At 36.5% G+C, this 25,868-nt stretch overlaps 3 protein-coding genes across 9 annotated transcripts; all 3 read left to right on the top strand.

Moving 5' to 3' along the window:
* Positions 1-2,036: 2,036 nt before the first annotated feature.
* LOC113717177 (uncharacterized) lies at positions 2,037-4,396 on the top strand. 2 transcript variants are annotated; one of them, XM_027241871.2, is made up of 3 exons: positions 2,038-2,227; positions 2,338-2,788; positions 3,329-4,396. In XM_027241871.2, the coding sequence occupies exons 2-3, from the start codon at positions 2,472-2,474 to the stop codon at positions 4,191-4,193; spliced, it is 1,182 nt and encodes a 393-aa protein (XP_027097672.1). In that variant the 5' UTR covers positions 2,038-2,227; positions 2,338-2,471; the 3' UTR covers positions 4,194-4,396. The 2 variants fall into 2 exon arrangements, with proteins under 2 accessions (XP_027097671.1, XP_027097672.1); XM_027241870.2 differs by having other exon boundaries at positions 2,037-2,788.
* Positions 4,397-6,775: 2,379 nt separating this feature from the next.
* LOC113716227 (uncharacterized) lies at positions 6,776-8,415 on the top strand. Its single transcript, XM_027240523.2, has 2 exons — positions 6,776-7,113; positions 7,390-8,415. Exons 1-2 carry the CDS (start codon positions 6,776-6,778, stop codon positions 8,246-8,248), a joined length of 1,197 nt encoding a protein of 398 aa, XP_027096324.1. The 3' UTR covers positions 8,249-8,415.
* Positions 8,416-9,337: 922 nt separating this feature from the next.
* Positions 9,338-25,500, top strand: LOC113716788 (uncharacterized). Of its 6 annotated transcripts, none has more exons than XR_011825311.1 (33): positions 9,338-9,795; positions 10,886-10,963; positions 11,118-11,206; positions 11,453-11,624; positions 11,740-11,855; positions 12,793-12,879; positions 12,975-13,091; positions 13,176-13,239; positions 13,369-13,511; positions 14,888-14,935; positions 15,037-15,105; positions 15,612-15,687; positions 16,649-16,779; positions 17,610-17,669; positions 17,875-17,944; positions 18,245-18,309; positions 18,388-18,449; positions 18,531-18,654; positions 18,762-18,819; positions 18,926-19,038; positions 20,332-20,409; positions 20,503-20,565; positions 20,684-20,779; positions 20,915-21,024; positions 21,739-21,928; positions 22,252-22,366; positions 23,424-23,536; positions 23,625-23,692; positions 24,423-24,488; positions 24,572-24,703; positions 24,806-24,859; positions 24,948-25,028; positions 25,119-25,500. XR_011825311.1 is itself a non-coding variant. In XM_027241227.2 (33 exons), exons 1-33 carry the CDS (start codon positions 9,684-9,686, stop codon positions 25,167-25,169), a joined length of 3,069 nt encoding a protein of 1,022 aa, XP_027097028.2. In that variant the 5' UTR covers positions 9,341-9,683; the 3' UTR covers positions 25,170-25,500. The 6 variants fall into 6 exon arrangements, 5 of the variants coding, with proteins under 5 accessions (XP_071928544.1, XP_071928545.1, XP_027097028.2 ...); XM_027241227.2 differs by having other exon boundaries at positions 9,341-9,795; positions 10,886-10,947; positions 11,114-11,206; positions 23,615-23,692; XM_072072442.1 differs by having other exon boundaries at positions 9,341-9,795; positions 23,615-23,692.
* The last annotated feature ends 368 nt before the right edge of the window (positions 25,501-25,868 follow it).

The raw sequence follows: 25,868 nt of genomic DNA, 5'->3' as shown, positions 1-25,868 counted from the left end.
AAGTGAAATTGTCAAAAATCTTAAGGGGTGTTTATGAAATTATCCCTTTATCAAATATAAGTACGGGGCATTAGATGATGAACAAATTTTTAAGAGGACTTTTATTGTGATTTTAAAATGTATTACAATTTTTATCCACGCACAACCCACTCTCTCCAATGGTGCCCGAATATCCTTCTTTGTGCGTCCCGCAGAGCACAGTTGGGCTCCATGCATTGCTTCTGCCTAGTATGAGCAGAAAAGTGAACTTTCCACCGTAGACGCAATAGGACAACATAAACTTCTTGTTTTCAAGGTTTGGCCCCAAATATAATCTGATTTCGGGTAAGTTTCCTGGAATCAATGGGGAAATTGTATCCGCAAACAGATTTAGCACTAATCAGCTTGTTGACTAGTTAGCTAACTTGTTCAACTTTTCCAAGTTAGTTGATTTCTAACCTATCTTTGCAATTAGTATATTATTTGTCAAGCGTGAACTTCCTTGGTTGTATAGTGAAGATTCTAAATGTTCCCACCTTATCCTCTTGTAGATATACATATAGAGACGGAGAAGGATATGGTATTTGCAAATATGACTTGTCAAACATCTGTAAACATCAATAAATAGACTAACACAGGAGGGATTGGGGAGCCACTGGCCATTTGGTCCAGTGGTCATCACCATTAAAGGTGATGCTGGAGGTCAGGGGTTCAATCCCTGCCTCCCACAAATTTGCCACAATTTGTGGCGGTCTTAATTGACCTTCATCGATGGAGTCTGTACTCACATCGAACCCCCTCCCCTTCCCCTTAAACTAGGCTAGATTAGGTTATAAGACATCTATTGTTTCGACAAAAAAAAAAAAGAGGAGGGATTGGGGAAGAAGCTTTGGGATTGGGAAAGATGTATGTTGCAAGGCCTGTCCCCACAAATCCACAATTGGGTGTTCTTTTGGATGAGATTCCCTATAAAATGGACAAAACATGTTGCGCTACATAGATGTTTTCTTGCCAACAACTTTATACATGGCCCAACAGGCCTAATGGTGTTTTGCAGCAAAAGCAGGTTAAAGAGCAGTTCTCGTGATAACATGATTCCTTCTAACCTTAGAACCCAAAGCAGCCCACCCCTAAATGGGTACTAACATGAAAAAAGAATATCACCAAATATCCAGGCCCAAAAGTACCCCAGACCGGAATAGAAGTTTTTGCTGTTTGTTCAAGCCTTCATGGTATTGGTTTCTTTCTTTGAGGCTCGACCAGCTACGAGAAGAAATACCATGAACTTTCCTCCTGATCAGTCAATTCATTTCAGTTACGGATCAACCTTAAAATAATTAGCAAGGACTTCTTGGCTTCTAATCTTATCCTTGACAATTTTTTAATATCTTCCATAACTCTAGCTAAAAACGCAGTAATTACCACATTCAAGTTGCTTCAACTTAAATCTGGCTGTTGCCGACATGTTGGAGTGCGTCAAATTTTCTGGAGTACACGGCTACACGTTTGACAAAAGATATTATTATATATTTAAGGGCAAATTACACTTTATTCCCCTGTGATTTAGTATTTTTTACATAACCCTTTTATAGTTTCAAAATCTATACATAACCTCCTTATAATTTGGATTAAAGTATCAAAATGACAAAAATAATCATTCGTAATGGAATCACCTATAATGTCAAAATTATCCTTATGTAAAGTTAAAAATTATTTATTAACCGATGGGAATTATGTGTATATTTTAAAAATCATAAGGGGTTATATGATAAAGTAATTAAACTATAAGGGGTTTATATGATAAAACATAAAACTATACGCTGCTGTTAATGTGTCATGTATTTATAAAGGTAATTTCGATATTTTCAAAAGTTTTGTTAAGAATAATCATTTCCGTCACTTTGACACTTTAATTCAAATAATAAGGGGGCTATATATAATTTTTGAAACTATAGGGAGATTACATGAAAAATGCTAAATTACAGGGGATAAAGTGTAATTTATCCTATATTTAATTTTCTTGACGTTGTCAAAAAATAATAAGCAAATGTTGCCGGACATTGTTTATGTGCGAAACAGTAAAACTTGAATCTACATAAAGCTGCTGAACTTGTTTTCAAGGTTTCGACAAATATAAGCTGCTGATTCCGGGTAACTTTCCTGGAATCAACGAGAAAATTGTATCTGCAAACAGATTTAGCACTGGTCAGCTTGTTGACTGGTTAGCTAACTTGTTCAACTTTTCCAGGTTGGTTGATTTCTAACCTATCTTTGCAATTAGGATATTATTTTGTCCAGTGTGAACTTCCTTGGTTGTATACTGAAGATTCTAAATGTTCCCACCTTATCCATATGTAGACATACATATAGGGACAGAGAAGCTTATCCTCTTGTAGATATACATATAGAGACAGAGAAGGATATGGTATTTGCAAATAAACATCAATAAAAAGACTAACACAGGAGGATTGGGGAAGAAGATTTTGGGAAAAATGTATGTTGCAAGGCCACTTTCTGAGTACACAAAGAATCCAGATACACTTTCATTACCCCCGGAGGGTCCAAATTCGGGATACTTGGTAATTCAAGATGAAGAATCGGAGACATATTCTTGTTTTGGATTGTGCAAGAATCGAACCGTCAGGGATCTGCCGTTTCCTCAGAACAAGGACTTGACAGTTCAGTACGTACAAAGTAGTGGTGAGTCCCAAGATGTTTCCCTTGATGATGCTGTCTTCATTCCAGTTCTCAACCTTCCTTTGTCTTCGAATCGCTACTATGTCATCAAGCCACATGGAAATCACAAAGGGTATGTATCAAAAAGCTCCTTATTCTGGTTTTAACTTGTATTTATGTTTTGATGAGCTTGTTTTTTAGTTCAGCTTTAAATGACTGGTTAGGAAGTGATTCTTCTTTGAAATGGAGAATGAGCTTCAACTGAAAAGAACCATACCAGAATCAAGCACTTTGAAACCTTGGAATTGAGTGGCCTGAATATAATTCAAATAGTCTTCAAGCAGGCTAAGTTTAAAAGGAGATGCAAAGTTTCAGAAAACAAAATCAGCATAATTTTACAGCAGGAAGAGAATTTCGATGAACAAAATCAATTTTAATAAGACAACTTTGGTTGACAGATTGTGACTTAACTGCATTCATCACTTGTATTATGCTCTAGCCTCTGCAGCAAACTTGAAACAGATATCTTCACATCTAAAAGTTCTCTATCCAGAACCTGAAAAACTAATAATTGCATGTTAATGCTTTCCTACAGTATGCCACTAATTTGTTCCTTAATCTGATTGGTTTGTCGCGGAGCATTTCCTAATTAATCTCCTCCTCATTATTTCAGGAAAGCCGTGACTTGTTCTAGAGAAGAAGACAAGACCACCTGCTGTTTCTGCCGTTGTGTTAAAGATATTAAACCAAGGCCATTTGATCGAAAAAACATTTACCAACAATTTGAGGTTTTTGTTTATGAAGCAGCTTGCGTTGGCAGGGGTTACTTTTATGCTAAATCTGTTGCGCCGGATGGTTTTCCTCCCTATTTCTTGAGAAGAAAAGGGTGGTCAGTTCACACAAAAACTCCAAAACACTATGAATTAGACGAAGCTCCTGGTCTCAATGCTGCTCTACGAGCCCGCCTTCCTGAATTCAGTGTACCACCATCGTATAAGAGTTCTGAAGCAGTTGTAGTAGGCAAATGGTATAGCCCTTTTCTGTTTATCAAAGATGGGATAGTGAAAGATCAGATGAAAAGATCAATGTTTTATCAGGTGACTCTGGAGCAAAAGTGGGAGCAGGTATATTCAACACAGAATATCTATCATGAGGCGAAGTCTGTGTCCATGGATGTCACCATTGATCGAGAAGCTGTCTACATTGCTGGCAACAAAGCTGTGTGGGATGAGAAAAATGTAGTTGAAGGAACAATATGGTTTAAGAGTTTTGGGAGAGCTGGAGAGGAAGCGACAGCTGGTCTGAGCATAGAATTAGTTCAAAGGATGAAATGGGAGCAAGAAAGAGCTGGATGGCTAGGTGGGAACGAAAGGCAAGTGAGGGTGGAACGGATAGAATACTCTGGAGAAAAGGGTGAGTGGAGAGAATTTGGATGTTTTGTTTTGGTTGAGAGTTTTGTGTTTAAGAGAATGGATGGAAGTTTGCTAATGACATATGATTTCAAACACCCTCACCAGATCAAGTGCACATGGGATTGAGTCTCTTCACTGTTGCATTTGTAAACGTTCTATTACCATAGACTTATCCTAGATTTTGATTTGTTTTCTTGATTTGCGTTGGTTTCATCCTTAATTTTGGTTTGTTTTCTCCACACACTGCTTGTAAGACAAAAATATCCGTAAATATATATGTAAGTATGTGGTTATTGAGGTCCATATAAAATGTCAGTATTTCAAGGTTACTTCTCTAGCATTTTCTGTTTCATGGAATAAATTGATTATATTTGCTCATCCAATAGTGCATTCTGGATATTACCTTGCATAGTAGACTCTGTTGTGGTTTAAATGAATGTTTTTAGGGCCCAAAAGACCATTCCAGCAACTCTTGGCAACTTGATGATAGATGTAAAACAGCAACTGTCAAACTTTGCCTGAAATTGTTTCTGTCGTGCTACCAATAATACTAAGCTAGGTGGATTAGCCAATGACTAACGGGCAATAAAGATGTGGTCTGGAGAACCTCAACCATGGTGCAAGAGACTCTGCTAAGTTATCCTCCTTTGATATTTGATTAGTGTGTGAATAAAAAACGTCGTCTGAATAAAAAATGTGGTTTGGTTTAGCCCAAAATGGAAAGACTAATTCTTTACCAGGTGACCTTAGGAGCTAAACAATGTGTAACGTTATATTGTAATCTTTTGTTAACTTTCCAACTAAATGTCAAATTAAATCATTTCGCAAATTTGCTGCATCAAAATTTACTTTGCCTGGTGTCTTGGTCCATAGATTTTGATCTCGAAATATCAGAAGAGCAGTTCCGGAAAAAAACAGTCCAACTGCTTGATTCTCTAGTAGCTATGATCCTGACTCCATAACTGAGGGAGGGAAGGTTCTCCATGCTGGTAAAGATGACAAAACTAAGGTATACTTTGTTTTGGGTAAATGTCTCAACCCTCTGTGCTTGTGCATAATAATACAATCTCATAAGCTTTCAAAATATCCACATAAATCTAGTTTTTATCTAAAATGGAAAATACATGGAAAGCATCTACCGTTATGGCGATTAATCAAGATGTGCAAAAATATGTGGGATGAAATTATAATATTTACTTAACTAGTTGAGAGAAATGTAGTTGAAGGAAAGATATGGTTTAGGAGCATCAATAGAGGTGGAGAAGAAGCAAATGTAGGTCTGAGTGTGGAGTTAGTTCAAAGAATGAAATGCGAGCAAGGAAGATCTGGAATGTTAGGTGGGAAAGGAAGGCAAGTGAGAGTTGAGAGGAAAGAAAATTTTGGGGACAAGGGTGATTGGAGAGAATTTGGTTGCTCTATCTTGGTAGAAAGTTTTGTGTTAAAGAGAATGGATGGAAGTTTGCTGGTGCCATATGATCTCCTACACTCTCACCAGATAAAATGGAGGTGGGATAAGAGTCTAGTACTATGTTTAAGGAGCAACCAGGGAGTAATAGCATTTCTTAATTATGTACTACAAACTTATCCATGATTCTAGTTTGTTTTCTTGAAATCCCATCTGTCCAAGCAAAATGTCCTTTTACATGTTTGTAATCAGTAATACTCTTCGGCCACGTTGCTGAGGTTTGTATAAAACAATTCAATGTTTCCCCGGTGCTTGTCTAGAAAATTCTATTTTGCTCAATTTCTAGATTGAAACCAGGCAAAACTTTGGCATGACCCATCATTTTCCACCTCGAATCATCAATAATGGGCTGAAGAAAGTTGAAAAACAAAGATTGAGCATAATAATTGCCACATTCGATTAGGACTCTTAATTTTCTTTCCAAAGCAGAACTTTAACTGTGGCAGCGTTAGTACTGAGCAGGCAGATAGAATTCATTAGTATTCATACCACAACTGCAGATTAATGCAAAATTCTCAGGGTGCCTGAGTGGAGAGAACTTGGTGCTGTGTTTCATTGAATGTTTTATACTGAACAGAATGGATGGAAGTTTGTAATAACATACTATTTCAATCATCCTCACCAGACATGGTACTGATTCTAGTGTTACTCTCCATGGATAATGGAATAGGAATACCAGGAATTAATAGCATTCAGTGGTAGATCACCGGAAAGTATCCATGATGTGTTGTTTGTTACTGGCTGCCGTTTGCCGGAAAATATTTTTGCAAGTCTACAGATTCTGTCTATGAATTTTTTGGTCCTCTATGCAAAGTCTCAATCTCATTAGACATATCCAAATTATCAAATCGCAGTAGCCTTACTAAGAATCACCCAATCAAACCGACGAAGGTTACGACATCACAATGCAACGAACTGTTTTCACTATTCTGCAGGCAGGCGTGATGGTAAGGGAAAGAAGAAGAGCTGCACCAAATAGAATATAACGAATCAGTTGCCATTCCTATTCTGTAGGCTTTTGTTCCGCTTGCGGGACTCTTGGGACGTTAGTCACGATGGATAAGTGATATTTTGATCTCCTCAAAGTTTATCCTCAAATTCCCTGAAATTTTGGTGCTGATTTGATTCTCAAAATCCCCAGTAATCATAGAAAACCCTTTCTTTAGTCATCTGATCAGTACTTTTATTTCTCTGTCATCAAGCTTGTTAGTACAGCAAACCTTTTTGCGATTGGTACGCCATCATGTATGTAACAAGGCCTAAATCTTTCTTCAAGAACTCTCCAGACTCCCTTTCATCACTTCCTGAAGGGCCACATTCAGGTTTCCTAGTAATTCAAGATAGAAAGGTTGAAACTTGCTGTTTTGGATTGTGTTCATTTGATAATGACCGTGTAAGGGACCTGCCTTTTCCGCAGAATTATAGTCTAACCATTAAGACTATAGTGAGAGTAGTAACCTACTCAAATGGTGACAGATATTACAGAAATGTGTACGATCATCTTATGTTCATCCCAGTTCTTAACCAGCCGCTTTCTTCAAATCTCTACTATGTCATATCTCGGGATGAACCTTTTTCAGGGTACTATACTACTACATTGTAACAATCTTTTCTAGCACCAGTTTCTTGAGTTAATTACTTTGTTCTACTTCCATGGTTTCTACGATGTTCTTATTTTTAGATGAACTTGATGGGGGTCAAAGAAGAGGTGGAGGAATTATAAGAAAATTCTAGTATTGTTTGGTTTGTTGGATTATCTTCGGTAATTGGAACTTTTTAGTTTTGTTACTTAAATATAGAGTTTTGCATTAGGCACATTCTAACCTTTTTTTGTAAAATCCAAAATTGCGTATTCAGGGAAGCTTTAACTTGCTCAAAGGAATTAAGCTGCAATAACACATGCTGTATCGAAGATGTAAGACCAAGGCCACTGGATCCAAGCAGCGTTTATCAACAGTTCAAAATTGTTAAAAGATCTGGTCGTTATTTTGCCGGATTATCTACTGTGGATGGTGGTTTTCCTCCTGAACCATTGAGGAGGATTAACGAAGTTGGCTGGAAAGCTCGCCTTTCGACAGAATTTATGTTAGATGAAGCTCCAGGCCTTGATAAAGCTCTTCGAGCCTGCATGCCGCGATTCGATTTCCCCCTGAAATGTGAGGAATCTCAAACTCTTGTCGTTGGGAAGTGGTACTGTCCTTTCATGTTTGTTAGAGAAGGCACCATTATGCGGAGATATCAGATGTCGAATTCAATGTTTTACGTGATGACATTGGAGCAACAGTGGAAGAAGATTTTCTCTTGCTCTAACTCTAACAAAGAAGATAATGAAGGAAAACAGTTAACTGTGGATGTTGTTCTTGAAAACGAAGCTGTCTATGTTGGTGGTTTTAAGGCTGAATGGGACGAGGGAATTGTAGATGAGGGGGCAATATGGTTCGGATTTTCTGATGGAGGAGGAGCCAAAAGAAGGGTTGGTTTGAGTCCAGAAATTGTGGAAAGAATGAAATGGGAGCAAGAAAGAGAAGGATGGAGAAGTGGGAAGAATAGACAGGTGAGGATCACAAGGGCACAGGAGTTCAAGAAAAGTGATGAATGGAGAGAATTTGGCCTCTATGTTTTGGTTGAAAGGTTTGTTTTGAGGAGAATGGATGGGACTTTGGTAATGGAATATCATTTCTTGCATGACGATCAAATTAAGAGCAAATGGGAATAACTTCATCAACAACTTTTGTGATCAGGAAGATTAATAGGCAGCCAAATTTAGATTTCTGTGAATTTCTTGTTTTATAGGTCATTTCGACTATTGACAATAATGGTTTCTTCAGCTATTTGAGGAGTTTAATGCTTCTTGGGCTTATGAAGTCATCCGGTTTAATTATTAGCATGTAAACATTCCTTCTTTATTCTGTTTCTATCTACTCCTCTATTCCTCTCATACTAGTAGTAGTGTTTTTCCAGCACTACCATTTTTCCATTTTCAAATCATTGTCTGGAGTAAAAATGACTGAACAGCTGATCAAGCACTACCAAAGTATTTCTTCTAAGAGGATAGCTCAGAAAGTCTTGATCAATCTGGGAAAAATAGACTAGCTTGAAGTCTTGAATAGTGATTTCTATGCACATCAGTGGAAATATGCTTTAAAGGAAGAAAAATACTTTGTTTGGATTGTATTTTTCTGAACTTTTTATAGAAAATATACGGTAACGATTTAATATATGTGAAGTAAAAAGATGATTAAAAAATGTATCTACGAAAAATGTAGCAATTTTCCTTTGGAAAGAGGCAATCCAAACAAAGAAGTTATTCTATATCAATGAAAAAAGCCTTGAAGAAAAAATGAATAAAAATAGTTAAACAAGCTCAACCTTTATTATGCAAATCACACGCTATAGCTTGTGATAGTTATTACACACAATTTTCTTTTTTTTTTTAAAAAATAATTTTTTTTAAAAAAATTGTGACCAAAAGCAAGAATAAAGTGTTGAATAATGTGTTGATGGTTGCAAAAAAAAATAAAAATAAAAATCTAAAGGATGTAACTACGAATATTAATTATTACAATTAGATGAAATATTATAGATTTCATAGTTACGTGCACTCAAACAATATTAGAAGTAAGAGTACATTTAATTGGATAAGGTATAACGTTTTGTAAAATATATACTAGCTTTTCCCTATTCTTTTTGTCTTGCCTTGCATTTTATCGCGTTGTCTTGATAGCATTGTGAAAATTAACTGCCTAATTGAAATTACCCTCAGAAGAAGTTATTTGAAAACAAAAAAAAAAAGGGAGAAAGAAAATAAGTGAGAACGAATGAATTGGCGCGGAAATATGAGGCGTCCACCGCTGAACCGGGATTCTGGTCCGGCCAATCTTAAACCTTCCGAACGCAAAAACCCTATGCCCTGCTAACCGCTAAGTTGAGGTTGTACATAGCTCACTGCTCAAATTGGAAAACCCACACCTCTTTTTCTTCCCCCATTTCCCCTTAATCTCTCCCTGAATTCCAAATCCTGAAAAGGGTCCAAACCCCTTAATCTCCTCCCCACCTCCCACTCTCCCCTCCAAAAAAAAAAAGAAAAAAGAAAAAAAGAACATAGTTTGCTGTATAGATATCCACCACATTTGCCTACATCAGTAGTAAAAATGGATCAAGAACAGCAGTGGCTCATCAGTTGCTTGAATGCCACTCTGGATACTGATCAGAAAGTCCGGTCCCTTGCTGAAGCCTCTCTTCACCAGGTCTCCCTTCAAGCAGGTTCTCATTCACATAAATTCTTTTAAATTAGCTCAGATTGTATATATTTCCCAACAATGGAGTGCCAAATTTACTATTTTTTGGATTTATGGTGGAATTGGATGGACTTTATGTGGTTTTTATTCTGGGTTTTCAACATTTTGTGAAGAAAATGTTTATTTTTCTTTTTGCTCAAACCTATATATGTAGCTAAAATCCAATGCATTGTTTATTGTTTCTGATTTTGTGTCTGAAATGAATGAACTTTATTATAAATTCAGTTCTGAGTTTTCCATATTTTGGAAAATTGCACTTTTTATCTGCCTCGCTTGAAATGAATGAACTTTATTGTGAATTCATTAGCTCATTATGAAATATTGTACAGTCAGTGTAATAATGAATGATCTTTCTAGTGAATTCTGGGTTCTTGATATTTTGCGAGAAAAAATGGCTTTTTCATTAGGTCAAATTTGTATTTGTAGATAAAAAGCTAATGCTAAGTTTATTAGGTTTTAATTTTTGTTAAAAATGAGAGATATTTAACAAGGAAAAGGCCTTTATTTGTGGCCCCAGCTCGCTGGTTCAGTTACTACTTTGGTTGTTAATTTTTACAGCATCCAGTTACTGGTCACATTTCAGTTTGAGTAATTTGAGATGTTTCTATTTGGTATCTAGTATCAAGAGGATTCTGAATTGATGAAGTTGAAGTGTCATCAACTCAGAATGAGACAAAAAGGGGTTCAAAACCGTTTCTGTCATCCTGTCACCTGTCACATGCCATCTGGCACTTGTACTGAATTCAGATGATCACATTATTTCTTTTTCCTAATTTAAGGCCCTCAAGACTGATTTTTTTTTTTCCTTTCTATGGTTTAGCTCCCTAAACAAACCCTTAAACAAAGTGACATACTTGAAGTGATTTGATTGTACAAACTTTGTACAATCTCCATCACCATCTGAGGCAGTTTAATCCACTGTTTGCGTAGAACTGGGGTTTTGTATGGCAGGAATATTTTCTTTAGATGAATGAGTGCCATTGGATTAAGAAGTCTATGTATTTTATGATTGTAAGGACAAGATATTGATTTTTCTTTGCTTATCTTTTTTGAAGGCTTTGGAAGTGCGTTATCCAAAGTTGCTGCAAACAGGGAGCTATCACCAGGGCTGCGTCAGATATCCTTCTTTAGAAGTGAATTATCTTTTTGTAGATCTCAGACAGATTAGTATATGCACTGCACTACTAATCTGTTGACAGAGCTGAATTAATTTGGCTTCTAAGTATTTAAGGGTTTTGCATGTCTTTTCTATTTCTAATTTGTGTACTTTAACTTGATTCTACTTAGCTGCTGTTCTTCTAAAGCAATTCATTAAGAAACATTGGGATGAAGATGAAGAATCTTTTGAGCATCCTGTTGTTTCAAATGATGAGAAGGTTCTCCTATCTCTCTGTCTCTCTGTCACTTTTTGTTACCCTCAAAATTCCAGAGTTGTGTATTTCATAGTTAAGGAATGTATGTGATAAATATAGTGGAAGAGACAGAAGCTCACTTTGATTAGCGTCTTGTACTCCGTCAATATTAGTTTTTAGTTTCCTTTATTTATGAGCAAACTATTTGTGATTTACAGATCTCTGCCTTTTCTTTTCATGTTCCTAATTTCCTACAAGTTGTATTATCAGGCCACGATACGTAGACTTCTCCTGGCTTCAGTAGATGATCCTCATAAAAAAATCTGCACTGCAGTTAGTGTGGCTGTTGCATCTGTTGCTCATTATGACTGGCCAGAGGATTGGCCGGACCTTTTACCATTTCTTTTGAAGCTGATGAATGAGCAGAATAATGTGAATGCTGGTATGGTTCGCACAACTTGTATCAAGTAGCTTTTGCTTCTTGTTTGTGTTTTGTTGTGGTAAACCAGCTCCGTGGAGGATGAATATGACATCTTTTTTTTTTTTGTGTAGTGCAGTACATGGGGCTTTAAGATGTTTGGCTCTTCTCTCTGCAGACTTGGATGATAAGATGGTGCCAAAACTCTTGCCTGTTTTATTCCCTTGTTTGCATGCAATTATATCCTCTCCTCAGGTTAGTTTTTGTTCTAGAAATTTTTAGAATTCTAACCATATCTTGGAATCTCCAAAATGGAATTTTATGCTTGTATATTAGGCTTGTTCTTTTTGAAATGATTTATTTTAATTATGTAAAAATCATTCTAGACCTGGAGTGAAGTTCAGCGACTTTGGTATATACTACCCATGACAATCGGTAACAAGAATTTTTGTTTGAACCAGAAGTGTAAAAGTCTATGTAGAAAAGTTTATTATTATATCAAATCAGAGGAAAAAAGTAGTACCAGAGGTTGGTATTGCTTGCTTCTCACATGCTAGTGATCTATGGCCACCATAATGGCTTTCCAACCCTTACTGCGCTGCGCTTGCTACTACCTCTACGGGCATTTCCATTCCCAGCGCTTTGCTTATAGCTCTCTGAGCAACTTCTGCTGTATCTTTTCTTTAGTTCCTCGATTCATTCCATGGCTCAAAATCCATCTTTGGCTAAACAATTATTTGCTTATGCCAGTTGGTGCGGGCGTACAAACAATTATTTCTCCCTCATTTCCTTCTCTTTCCACCTTCTCCATTCATCCAAGTGCACTAAGCAGTTATATGATGGGAAAGTGGCAGAATATATGCTTGCTGTTGCGATATTAATATTTTGACAATGACATCTGCTGTTAGGTTTAACATGCAGCAGAAATATTAAATAGTTAGAAAGAAGTGAAGTTGCAGTTATACCAGATACAGTCTCTCTCTCTCTCTCTCTCCCCCAAAAATAATTACTATAAGTTAGAGTTTGCTTCTTATCGAATATTACGTTACTCTACAGTAAACAACTTGGAACTAGCTTATTACCTATTTTTCCAAAATTCAGAATGACAGCTGTGAATTTGGCATGTTGCATAAAGCTTAGGGATCAATTTTCCCTGAGTATTACTCAGGAACTAGTTGAATTTTTCATGCAGGTGTATGACAAATCCCTTCGCTTAAAGGCTTTTTCCATAGTATATTCTTTTACCTCTGTTCTTGGGAGTATGAGTGGTGTATATAAGGTATCTTCAGAATTTTACTCTTGAAGTTTCAAAGCTACTCTTATAAAATTCTAATCCTTTGAACTGTTTAGCTGATTGTGAGTTTCTGTAATTAGGCAGAAACAACTGCTTTGATGTCAGAAATGCTTCAGCTATGGTTAGATCAGTTTTGTGTTGTCCTTAGACCTCCAGTACATTCTGAAGACCCTGATGACTGGAGCATCAGAATGGAGGTAGAGCTCATAAAGTTTCATTTTTTAATATTTCAATCTTAAATGGTCAACCCTGAAATTATCTTAAAACTTTTTTATAAGTAGGTTTTGAAGTGCTTGAATCAGTTCCTACAGAATTTCCCAAGCCTCATGGAAACTCAATTTACTGGTATAACTTTCTTATTTTGATATGAGTTTAGCAGTATGATACTTGCAATGGCCAAATTTGAGAAAAAATTTTGTGATTTTCCATTTATGGTTTTTGATTCTTTCTTTTGTTATTGTGGTGACATCTCAGTGATCTTGGGGCCACTCTGGCAGACCTTTGTATCTTCACTAGGAGTATATGAACGAGCATCAATTGAAGGTGCAGAAGATTCTTATGATGGAAGATATGATTCTGATGGTTCGGAGAAAAGCCTAGAATCCTATGTTATGCAGGTAAAAATGTAAAATAGTTAAAGTTACATTGAAGTTATGTGACATCAGTGCACTCATAGCTCGTGCATCCATATACTTCCTGATCTTTAAGTAGAGCAATACCTTGGTTTATGTATGTAAATGGCTTATGATATGCTTAACTTCTAAAATATAAGCTGAATACTGATGAAGATGAGGATTTTTATGTATACTAAATGGTTGGATTGAGTATACAATTTATGGCTTCCCACCTTATATAGGTTATATGCTTAGGAACTTTTAAAGCTTGATGTTGCTATTATGATTGCATGTTTCCTCCTTGATTTGATTACTATTTTTTCTTGAAATAGTTTGTACTCTTAAAGTGCCTTCATTTCTAGAGAAGCCAAATTAATGCCATCTTTGTATGGTACCATCTTGTATGTCACATTATTGGCCATGGCATGGCATATGCATCATTTACCTGACATTTTTAGTGCAACTTAGGTATTAAAATTTTTAAATAAAATCGCTACTGCAAACATTTTTTGTTTGATGAGTGAAATTCTTACATACATATATCCAGATAATATGATAGTCTTTTTTAGCTCTATCAGTATCTGTTCTTAAAACTTGACAACATAGAAGTTTAAAAAATGATGTCACCTTAATTGCTGAAAAGAGAAAGGAGCTACAAGTATGGAAGTGGGAGGTGGGAGACCAAGTTTAAATTGTCTATTAAAGCAAGACTTTTAGTTGGAAATTCAGTCTGGCAGTTCATTTCCTTTCTGGTACTTGGAAGATTTTATTTTGGAGAGAACTAGTCTGATTCTTCCTATTGAAGTTTGTATAATGTGGATTACATCGATGGTTGTATTTCATCTGTCTCGTGTATTGCTTTGGTTGTTCTGGCTTATATTGGAAATGGTATTTTTTTCCGTACTCAGTGGATGTGATCTAGGACTCCTGCTGCTGTAACCTGATAAAAGTCTTTTTGATGGGTGTAAAGAAATTTGAAGATGAACATTTTAGTTGCTCGATGAATTGACTCTGATCCCCCCCCCCCCCCCGGCCTTTTCTTTAGACCTGTTTTTGACTGAGACTGTGGAATAAGTTTTCATTCGTACATTTATTTCTTTAAGTGTGTGCAAAAAATCTTGTTGAGCAGGAATATACTTAAATCGTTCTCTCTCTCTCTCTCTGTTTCTCTCTCCTTTTCTTCTTCTCCTCTTCTAGTTGTTTCCTTCCTAATTGTATGCCATACAGGATAGCATTGTTCAAGTAGTTGTAACTTCTGTTTGTTGCTTTTTGACTGTTTACTTCTTCCTTCTTGCTTGCCCTTTTCACCGGGTATTTGGTGTATATAATAACATATTTCTTGTCCAACATGACTGAAAGCCGCTTATTTGGACTTGCAGTTATTTGAGACCCTGTTGACCATAGTGGGTAGCAAGAAGTTTGGAGAGGTGGTTATTAGGTCATTCTTGAAATTCTTTATCATTTATGATCTGCAGCTCTGCTTTCTACATGTAATCTGATTTCATGTCTTAAAAATATATTGATGCAGGTTGTTGCAAATAATGTGAAGGAGTTGGTGTACTATACCGTTTCCTTTATGCAGATGACTGAACAACAGGTGATATTTTCTCTGTTCACTTTTAGTAGCCAATCTGTACTTATCCTTTACAACTGTACCTAACACATTGGCCTAATTTGCTCCACGCAAGTTTGGTAAATGAGTTTTTGGAAGTTAAATGATGATTATTTTTGGATTTCTATTTCACATGTATTGCATGACTCCCTACAATTGGTAACTGCTATATGCCGTAAAGAATGGAAATTCGTATCTTCTGGAACTATGGAGTTAGACGTTCTATCTGCCATATTATGGCCGGGCTGGTTTCGGTGGATTACTTGTTAATTTCCATAGAGCAGGTGTCAGAGCTTTTTGCTGTAATTTTTGTTGAAACTGCTTCGAGGGATATATGTTACTTCATCTTGTAGTTATTATATGTTCAGCTTATTTTTTTGCATAAACAAGTTTGTAATACTGCCTCCAGTCTAATTGTCATTTCTGGAAGTTCAATTAGTCTTCTGCTTGTCAGTTTTACTCTTGCATAATGTTCTTGCAACTTGCTTTAGGTCCATACGTGGTCTCTGGATGCTAATCAGTATGTCGCTGATGAGGATGACAACACTTATAGTTGTCGTGTGTCTGGTGAGCTGTAGCTGTTGCACTTGTTTTACTTCCTTGCACTATGTGAAGATTTGCTTCTATTTGCCCTCTCTTCTTGCACAATCAACTAATTGAATTAAAACTTTTGTGCAGGGGATTTGGTTGTGGTCATTCGCTAGTATAGATAGGACTCCTAAGTTCAGATACCATCTTTACCTGTTTTCGTTTATTAAACAAAACTGAAAATCATTTAGATGATCAGTGTTCTATGTTTTAGCATGAGAAAGGCAAAACTTGAGAGAAATTATTCCTTTCTTTTTATCCCTTCCTTTTGCAGAGAGTCAATTCTGAGAGAAGTTCATTAGAGGGCAAAGTTGGTGTTGTTTCTTAGTCGCGTTAGCACAAATTTTTCTCCTAAAAGCTCAGAATTTCCTTAGCGTCCTAGACTCTTAGTTATGTGCATATACGCTGTGGTGATGTAATTTTTATGTATCACCTTCTGTAATGGAAACCATATTGCTCTTCATGTCATGGAAACTATATTTCGATCCATGTCTTGGTTTTGCATATGGTAGGTATTCCTGAAAAGTAGTTTTGCTGGGATAATCAAATATTAGGATTCAGAGATAACTATATGAAAATCAGCTGTGGCTTTTGTTTAGAATTTTTTTTTTTTTTTGGGTAAGGATGTAGAAAAGATGATAGTGGAAGTATACTTATTTTACGTGTGATGATAACTTAATTTGCTTATCTGGAGTTTAAAAATAACCTACTGAAGAAATTGGTTTTTCTTTCCCTTTCTTTAAGTAGGTAATGGATTCTGAAGCCCTAGATAGTCATTTTCAAATACATTAGTCTGTATAAATAATGTGTTACCTTTTTAATTTGACCATAATTCTTGATACTCCTTGACCTTGGTCACGTAGATTGCTGTGATTCTCTTGTTCTTGGCCAATTGGAGCTCTTATAACAAGTCTCTCTCTAATTGTTCAATCCTTTCTAGGTGGACTTCTCATTGAGGAGGTGATTAGTTCTTTTGGTGCTTTGGGCATAGATGCTCTGCTTGATTCTGCACAAAGAAGATTTAGCGAGTCCCAAGCAGAGAAAGCTGCTGGTGCTGCTAGTTGGTGGAGGGTAAGTGGTTTGTTACATACTCATCAGTGTACTTTGCTAATACTTTTCTAATTGCTAGAATGCCTTGTTGATGGCTGCACTTAACCCTTTTGGATACTCGATTGAGACAAATCTTTGTGTTTTTACATACTCATCAATGTAAGTGGTTTGTTACATACTCATCAATGTACTTTGCTAATACTTTTCTAATTGCTAGAATGCTTTGTTGATGGCTGCACTTAACCCTTTTGGATACTCGATTGAGACAAAACTTTGTGTTTTTTCCCCCACTTCCCTTATTAGACTATGTTAGAGCTGTGATTAGTTAGTGATTTTGTATGATTTTGCACTGTGCTTCTCTAAATGGGGAGGAAAGTTTTGGATACGAGAGAGCTTTTATGTGTAGTGATCTGATGTAACTGATCCTATGTCTCATGCTGCTGTTGATTGCTTTAGGATATGGCATATGGGTAGTATTTTTCTATTAAAGGGAAAAAAGCATGCTTGAGTCCTATGATGGCGCTACCTTAGTGTTCCAGTTCTAGTAAGATGACGTGTAATATAAAAAGTTGTTGATTTATTTTGCTGGTTTCTGATCATGGTCTGTTTCTGATCATGGTCTGTTTCTGATCATGGTCTGTAATGACATCTACTTGTTTATCACTATCAATCCTTTTAATAGTGGTTTGTTCATTGGTTAACATTTTTTGCCAGTTAGTTAAAGTGGGTGCAAGTGTCAAACTTTTTCTCTTTCGATGCCTGTTTTTTCCGAGGACAAACGTGGAACTACTTAAGTTGATTTTTAAATTTAGAGTACATGTGTTAGCTTACCTGAGAAATGAATTTTGCAGATGCGCGAAGCTACCCTTTATGCTCTGTCTGCTGTATCAGAACATTTGCTTGAGGCAGAGGTTTGTGCTTAAGCTTCTTTACATTTGTATAAATATGATAAGAACAGATGTTTAATAAGAGCACAACATGAAGCAATATGATTATATCTGCCTTCTGATATAAGCAAATAAGGGCACCTGTCAAATTGGCAAACTCAACAAAAGAAAGGAAATTGGGCTATAAAATTGCATCTAGTCTCTGAATCGCTCATTTCCTACTTTGCAGGATTCTGGAGTTTCAGAAGTCAGTCTAGGAAATGTTATGGAGCAAATATTCATAGAAGACATGGCAACAGGTAGGTTCTGTTGTGCAGCATGTACTACTCTTTCTTGAATATGGAATTAGATTCTCACCCCATGCTGCGAAAGATCAATAGAATGGTGTCTCTGCTAGCCGTCGGACTAAAGGAGAAATAATGTCAATGCAGTGAATTGGTTGTTAACATACAAGTGTGTGTATACACACACACACATGTACAAATATATACACGATAATTTTTTTTTTGGTTGGTGGCAGAGTTCTTCTTATTTTGGAGGCGGGGTTGGGAGTATGTAGGTCTAAGCCTATTGAGTTGATATTGCTGTCTATCTTGCAGGGGTGCATGAGTATCCTTTTCTTTATGCTCGTCTGTTTTCATCAGTTGCAAAGTTCTCCTCTGTGGTAACTACTGGTACTGTTTATTTTCCCTTTTCCAGTGTAGTGGAATATTTGACCTCATTTAACTCCTGTGTTCTTCAGATCAAAAGTAATGTTGTAGAGCATTTCTTAGTTGCTGGTATTAAGGCAGTTGGCATGGATGTGTAAGAACCTGTTTGCCTTTTCTTTCTGTACTATGGGACCAACTTTCAAATTATAACTTGACTATACGTCTACATTTATAGGCCCCCACCTGTGAAAGTTGGTGCCTGTCGTGCACTCTTGCAGCTTTTGCCTGATTTAAAAAGTGGAGTGCTTCAGCCTCTTATATTGGAGTTATTTTCATCACTCACCAATCTACTTAACCAGGCAATGCAGCAGTTGCACTTTTATAATACTGCTTTTTTGGTAGACACAATGGGATGTTTCTCATTAATGTTGAAGCTGCATCTTACAGTTGCTATCTGCTTTATTAGGCCTCCGATGAAACCATGCATCTAGTACTTGAAACATTACGAGCAGCAGCTATGGCAGGTTGATTTTGAAATGAGTTGTGTTCTTATAGTGTTTATTCCCCTAAGATTTCTTCAGTGATCTCCATTTATTTCCTGCCTTTATTTTGCATTGTCGTAAATTTCAGGTCATAAAGCATTAGTTTCGATAGAACCTGTTCTCTCTCCAATTATTCTTACCATGTGGGCTTCACATGTTTCTGACCCTTTCATCAGCATAGATGCAATTGAGGTTTTGGAGGTGATTTTCCCATTTGCCTTTGGTTCTGGAAGTTATTCGTGTTTTATGTTTAATACACAAGGGGTGCAATTTGGTGCATGATATGACCCTTGAGCTGTAACTGAAATAAAAAACTTAAATTTTCTGATAAAATCATTTTTTGGGTTGCACCACTTTCCTTTTATTGATCCTGTCTATCTAAATCTTGTCTTCAGTCTTCTTTGATGGTCATTTTATGAAGATCTTGGTGATTGTTGCTTTAGTAAAACTTGAATACAAAGATAAGCTGAGATTGCTCTACTGGAGAAATTTTCATTTTAAACTATAAACCAATGAGGAATTGTTGAATTTTCACTTGTTTTTTTTCTTAAGGAGTTCATGCTTTCAGTTGTGGGATAAGAGTTCAAATCAACAAACAGCCAGTGGGAACTTGTTTGAATGGTTCCCAAAATCTTTCAAAACTGAAGTTCCTAAACCTCTGGAATTTGATCCCTTCCGCTCATCTGTGTCTGGAAAGCATCATCATCTTTCACAGAAGTTCAGTGATTTGATGTTTTTTGCACAAAGAATTTGGTAGACTTTGATGTTGCGTCATTTGAAGTATATGGAATCCTCAGTTGTTTTGACAGTTTAGCTGCTTATTAAGTTTTCATATCAGACCTGTATCTTGGTTTGACATTTTAGTGCTAGACATTAAGCAACATGTGTCTAACATATCTATAATCTTATGTCACGTTATCTATCGTTTCAGAATTTTGCCATCTATATTTTTAAAATTATTATTATTTTTTATCTTAGATGGGTGATAGAATCATGATAGTGAGTTAAAGAAAAGGCTGTGAAGTAGAACTTTCTGGTTGAAACTTCAGTGACTTTCCTCATCAGTGGGTTAATGAGGCTATTTTCAGGAGAGACCTGGCAAAAACCAATGCTTGCTTCCCTTTCTATGTACTGTAGACTTGAGAATTAGACAAGTAATTATGCTAGTTGTGAAAGAATACAGAAACATGTATGATTCACCAAAGAATAGACTGAAGAGCTGTGCAAATGGCTAACCATCATCTCTATATTCCATTTTCAGTTTGAAGAATTAAGGGGATGTTTAATTTTTTTGAACAAATTAGTATTTTCATCTTACCCCCCCCCCTTCCGGATGCTTAGTTATGAATCCCAATCAATATATTTCACCCTTCAGAATGTGTTCAGCTTAAGAGCAGCATTTATGAGTATATCAGCGTGGAGGTGTATCATCTCCCACTCTGTCCATTATGTTTACTCAATCACTTAATTATGTCTTTCTGTTTTCTGCTGCAGGCCATAAAGAATGCTCCTGGTTGTATCCATCCCTTAGTTTCTCGTGTTTTACCCTATACTACACCAATTCTCAATAAAGTAGGCTCTGATTTACTTTCTGTCAATATTACATTGAGATCTTATTGGTTCTACAGTACTTTGCATTGAATGATACTTGTTGACCATTGGCAGCCACATCAGCAGCCGGATGGTTTAGTTGCTGGTTCTCTTGATCTTCTGACAATGTTATTAAAGGTGAGTTCAACTTTTGCTCATCTGTTCTGTTTAAATCTAATTTAAGTGTTATAGGAGATCCTCGCTTTTAATGAAACTTTTTGCATTAAGTTCGTTGCTAAAGACACTAAATTTGCAGAATGCTCCTAGTGATGTTGTACGAGCAATTTTTGAAGTTTCTTTTGATTCCATCACTCGAATAGTCCTTCAAAGTGATGACCATAGTGAGATGCAGGTTCTTTTCATTAGCTACTTCATTTTTTCCCCAGTTTTCTTGTTTAGGTACAATCTTAGAACATCTACACTTTCAGTGGTTTTTTTGCAGCAAATTTAGAAAATGACGAGTTCTTGTTGCCTTAAATGCTATCAGAATGCAACTCAGTGCTTGGCATCCCTTGTTTCCGGTGGGAAAGAAGAATTACTTATGTGGGGTGGAGATCCTGCGTTCGCAATGAGAAGTTTGCTTGATGTAGCTTCAAGGTACTTCGCTGTTTGTTTTTCTATTTTATTTTTCTTGATGAAGCTTCAAATTTCTGTTTCTTCATTCTTGTGCTAGAATTCCGATTGAACATGACAATGAACTCTTGATTCTTTCATTTTCTACCTCTTCATTGGAATGTCCATGTTTTGAAGTTGACTTATCCAGAGCACGAGAGCTGTTCTCATGTTTATTGAATCAATGATGCAACAGTTTCAGATCTGCATTGAGGATTAAGAAATATTTTATGTCTTCTCTACTTTTCATTTTTCCATCAACGTTCTTTTCTCTGCAGTTTTGTGTGTTCACTCTAGCTTCAAAGGAAAGTGCAAATATTCACTACTCAGGAAGAGGACATTTACTGGGTGACTTTTTATCTTCCCTAATGTGTTTTAACAAATTCTATTAGCCTAACTTGCTATCTATGACACTTTCTATCAATTGGAAACTGATTTCAGCATGAAAGGATTATTTGATTGCCCTGAATTGTCAAGCGAGATTATTGATCAGGACACACTTGTGATGATGTTTTCCCATTATGATGCTTGTTTTTAGTGGGTAGACCCAAATAATATGAACACTGAGTTACTTATTACTCTGCTACCTCTTTGCTTGTCAAAGAAGATTGGGCTAAAGGGAGAGGGTGGGATTATCCATCATATGTTGTATTACTGTACTTGGTTTTGGGTTAACTAATGGTTAGAATCTGTTTGCAGGTTGCTAGATCCTAATCTTGAAAGCTCTGGCTCACTCTTTGTTGGCTCTTTCATTTTGCAACTTATCCTACATCTTCCTTCACAAATGGCATTGCATATCAGAGACCTGGTTGTTGCTCTTATTAGGCGCATGCAGTCTTCTGAGATTGCTGGACTCAGAAGCTCATTGCTCCTTATTTTTGCTAGACTGGTAGGAAACACTTTTCTTGACTTTAGTTTAGGCAATGATACTGCTTCTGAACTTTTAGGACTTCAACACAATTGAGTTTCTCACATGCAATTTTGGCATATTAAAATTGAATAATGGACCCTTGCACCATGGAAGCTCAAATTCAAACATTTTGCTTATCTCTGTTTATTGGATTTTCAGTCAAATTACAGCTTGTCAGCTTTTTTATGCATGAACTTTTTTTTTTCATTTGTTCATTTTCCATTTTTACTTGTGCTGTCTCTTTTGCTTCCAGTATCTACTTTGTAACTGCAGCTATGGTCATCAGACATTTTTCTGTGCAGGCCCATATGAGTCTCCCAAACGTTGAAAAGTTTATTGATTTGCTGGTCTCAATTCCAGCTGAAGGCCATAAAAACTCCTTTGCTTATGTGATGTCTGAGTGGACTAGACAGCAAGGTGAGTGTATAGGCTTGCCTTCTTCACATTGTTTGGTACAGATATTCTTGTATAGCTTGTATGTCTATCGTCCCAGAGTAATTGCATGTTGCCTTGCCTTATTAATGAATTTGGAATTAGGCATTGTCCATGATGTGTTTAGATGAATTGCTGAATCTTGGGCTGATAAATAGAATGAGAAGGCAGTGGGTTTATGATTCATGTTGATATGATATGTTGGTAGTTTGAGTGCTTTGAGATTCAGTTTATCATGTTTCAGAAAATCATGTGGGAGCATGGGAAAGGTAGGTTTAGTTGATAGATTGGACTAATCCTGCTCACAGGCCCAGGCATCTTTAGTTGTTCAGATACAGACTTCTTTTATTTGGTTAAGCTACTTTATATGTCCCTTCTTCTGCAATCTATCATAATAACCATGAATTGATACTGCTGGTACCTCAGTGTTATTATTGTCCTCCTCTCAAGATTTGGAAACAGGAGCTAAGCTAGAGTCATCATCATGTTGCATGCGCATATTTGTTTGTACTATGTGCAGAAGAGAATAGTGTTTGTTACATTGTTCATGTCTGTTAACTGTGGTGATGGTAACGTGTGGTGTGCACTTACATGGCAGTTTCTTTTTGCAAGGACTAGGTGGTTATACTAATCAGATCATTTATTTTGTACCAATTAAAATAAGAACTACACTGATCCTCAGGGGTTCTAAGTAATAGTATTGTAAGTTGTTCTTTTGTTTAGGAATCAATCAAACCTTGGGACATACTTTAAAGGAAATTGTTTCTCTCCTTCTTGTTTAATAGATGACAAACAACCTTCGACCTTTCATTTCTGTGTCTTTAAAGTAAACTACCAAGTTTGCAGGCTTGAAGGAAGAATATTAATGATATGATAGCCTCTTACTATTTCCATTTCTTTGTTTGTCTGGAATATGCCTAGAAGTAATGTCTTAATAGCAGTAGTAAACCAACTGATGACTGATAGCCTGTTGATATTTTTCTAGGAATAGATGTACAGAAGCAAGTAACCAACTGATGAGTTTATGCTTTATTTAATTCAGGGGAAATTTTGGGGGCATACCAGATCAAAGTAACCACCACCGCATTGGCTTTGCTATTATCCACCAGGCATGCTGAATTGGAAAAGATTGATGTCCAGGGCCACCTAGTTAAGGTTGGTTAAATTTGTTCCTAGCACATGCACTTAGAGACATTGTTCAAGATCTTAATCAGCTTCATATGAAAATTGAAGTCTAATGCAGGAATAATTACTCGTTCAAGAGCTAAACTAGCTCCAGATCACTGGACACTGATGCCGCTTCCTGCAAAGGTACTTCCTATGCTATCTGCAACCAAAAATGCTTCTTGGGTGGATAAACTTTTGGTCCGGATGTCAGAAATGTGAATGAATGTGCATTGTGATTTCTTGTTCCAATCACTATAGTTGTAAAAGTCAATTTTTAAACCAATCACATTCTGATGCTATGTGACCAGCTAGTGGTGTTAGATTGGAAGCATGAGGGTATGGGGCTTTGCACTTTTGTGGACCATCAAAATGCAAAGCAGGAAAAAAAGTCTTACAAAAATTATACTTTTTTCTGGTGTTATATGTTTAGGGATAAACATATATGTAGGAGATACATAGTTTCGAGATTAGAAGTAATATTGGTGATTATGGTTGCATGTTTCCATGCAAAGTCACTTTGTTAACCCTTTTTGCCTGCATTTTGCAGCTTATTGTGTCTTCTGTCTAAGAATAAGACTCTGACTCTGGAATAATTGGGATGCAGATTCCAGTCAGTTAAATCTAGTCTTTCATTTCGCTTTTGTTGTTAGATCATGCTATTTACTCTTTCCATTGATAGCAGGCAACTGCCTTTATTCTTAATTTTGAATTTCGAAACTTTGTATATGCTTAAACTTTTATGACAGGAAAGCAAGTAGGAAAACTAGGTAATGAAGTAGTGGAAGTGGAAACGTATTCTTTTTTGTAAATGTACACCAAAGTGGTTTATTTGTGGTTCAATAATTTGACCCCATCTTTTTACTCAAAATATCAGATACTAGCTTTATTGGCAGATGCTCTGATTGAAATTCATGAACAAGTTGTGGATGATGATGAAGAGGTATTTATGAAGTAAATTTTGTATTGGTTCCGTGATGTCTGTTTAAATTGGAATTTATTTTCCTGCTCTAATTGGCATTTCAGGATAGTGATTGGGAGGAGGTTCAGACTGGAGATGCTGGGATTGATCAAGAGTTGCTTTATTCAGCTAGTGCCACATCACATAGTAGACCTACACATAAGTATCTTGATGCAATGGCAAAGGCTTTCAATGAGGTTTCACTGATTGGCTGCAGCTTTCTTGTGTTCTGAATGATTGATTTCTGTACATCTGTTTGACTGGATTCTTGGCTACTTTGGTTTCGTGTGATGGTGCAGGATGATGAGGATTGTGAAGATGAGTTCCTCAGTGGTGCTGACCCCCTTAATGAGGTGCAAATCTGCGCTCTATAACTATCATATATGGTTAAAAGTATGCCCTTCTTAATTTAAACTTATTTCTTTCGCTCGATATTGGCAGATTAATCTGGTCAACTATCTTGTGGACTTCTTAGTCAACTTCTCTCAGAACAATAGGCCATTTTTTAATAACCTTCTGCAGGTCTGGTTAGCATTGAAAATACTATTGCTAAACATAAGCAGACTATAATTTTATGCTGTTTCACTGAACCCTGTATAACTCAATTTGCAGAGTTTAACTACGGCTCAACAGAATGCTATTCAAACAGTGCTGAACCGATGACCTTAATATATTGATTGATGTCAGCATTGGGGTTATTCTGTTTTCCCAAGTGCTGCTTCCTGTAGATTAGCGAGTTTGGGTTTGTACATGGAAATTTCCCCTTTGTTAGATTGTGCTTGGGCTGATTCAATTTTGTACTTGATTTACTATTTTGCAACAATGCATCAGATGGAAAGCGTCTATTTAATTGTGTAATTGAACTTTAGCATAAATGTAATGTGCGTCAGACTTGCCAGACAAAGGGCATATTTATTATTCTGAAGTATATTTCAGGTGCCAAGCAAAATTGGAGTCTGACTGAAAAAATGCAAGTTTAGATGGTATTTACCTCCTTTTTGTTGCTTTGTGCTTATTGTAGAGCCTAATGGTGTAATGATGTGTTGCATAAATGGGAAAAAAAAAAGGCTTTGATTGATTGTAGAGCTAATATATTTTGTCTCTCAGCCTAAGGGGATTAACAATTTCTTGCCATCATGATTTCTTCTTATCATCTTCTCTACGTCTCATATATGTATAAACTTCCAGATTGACTCTTATAAAGACTCTTAGGTCCATCTGCAGAGCCCGGGCTGTTGGATGGTCCTAGCAGGAAACGAGGTGAGAAATAGAGGCGTTATGCAGTAGGCAGGAGAAGAAGTATAATCATTCAAACAACTCAATGGCATACATATCAATTCTTGAGCTATCAGAAGTCAAGGA

This window comes from Coffea arabica, chromosome 11e (assembly GCF_036785885.1).
Source record: "Coffea arabica cultivar ET-39 chromosome 11e, Coffea Arabica ET-39 HiFi, whole genome shotgun sequence".
Lineage (NCBI taxonomy): Eukaryota > Viridiplantae > Streptophyta > Magnoliopsida > Gentianales > Rubiaceae > Coffea > Coffea arabica.
This window is presented reverse-complemented; position numbering and strand designations above follow the sequence as displayed.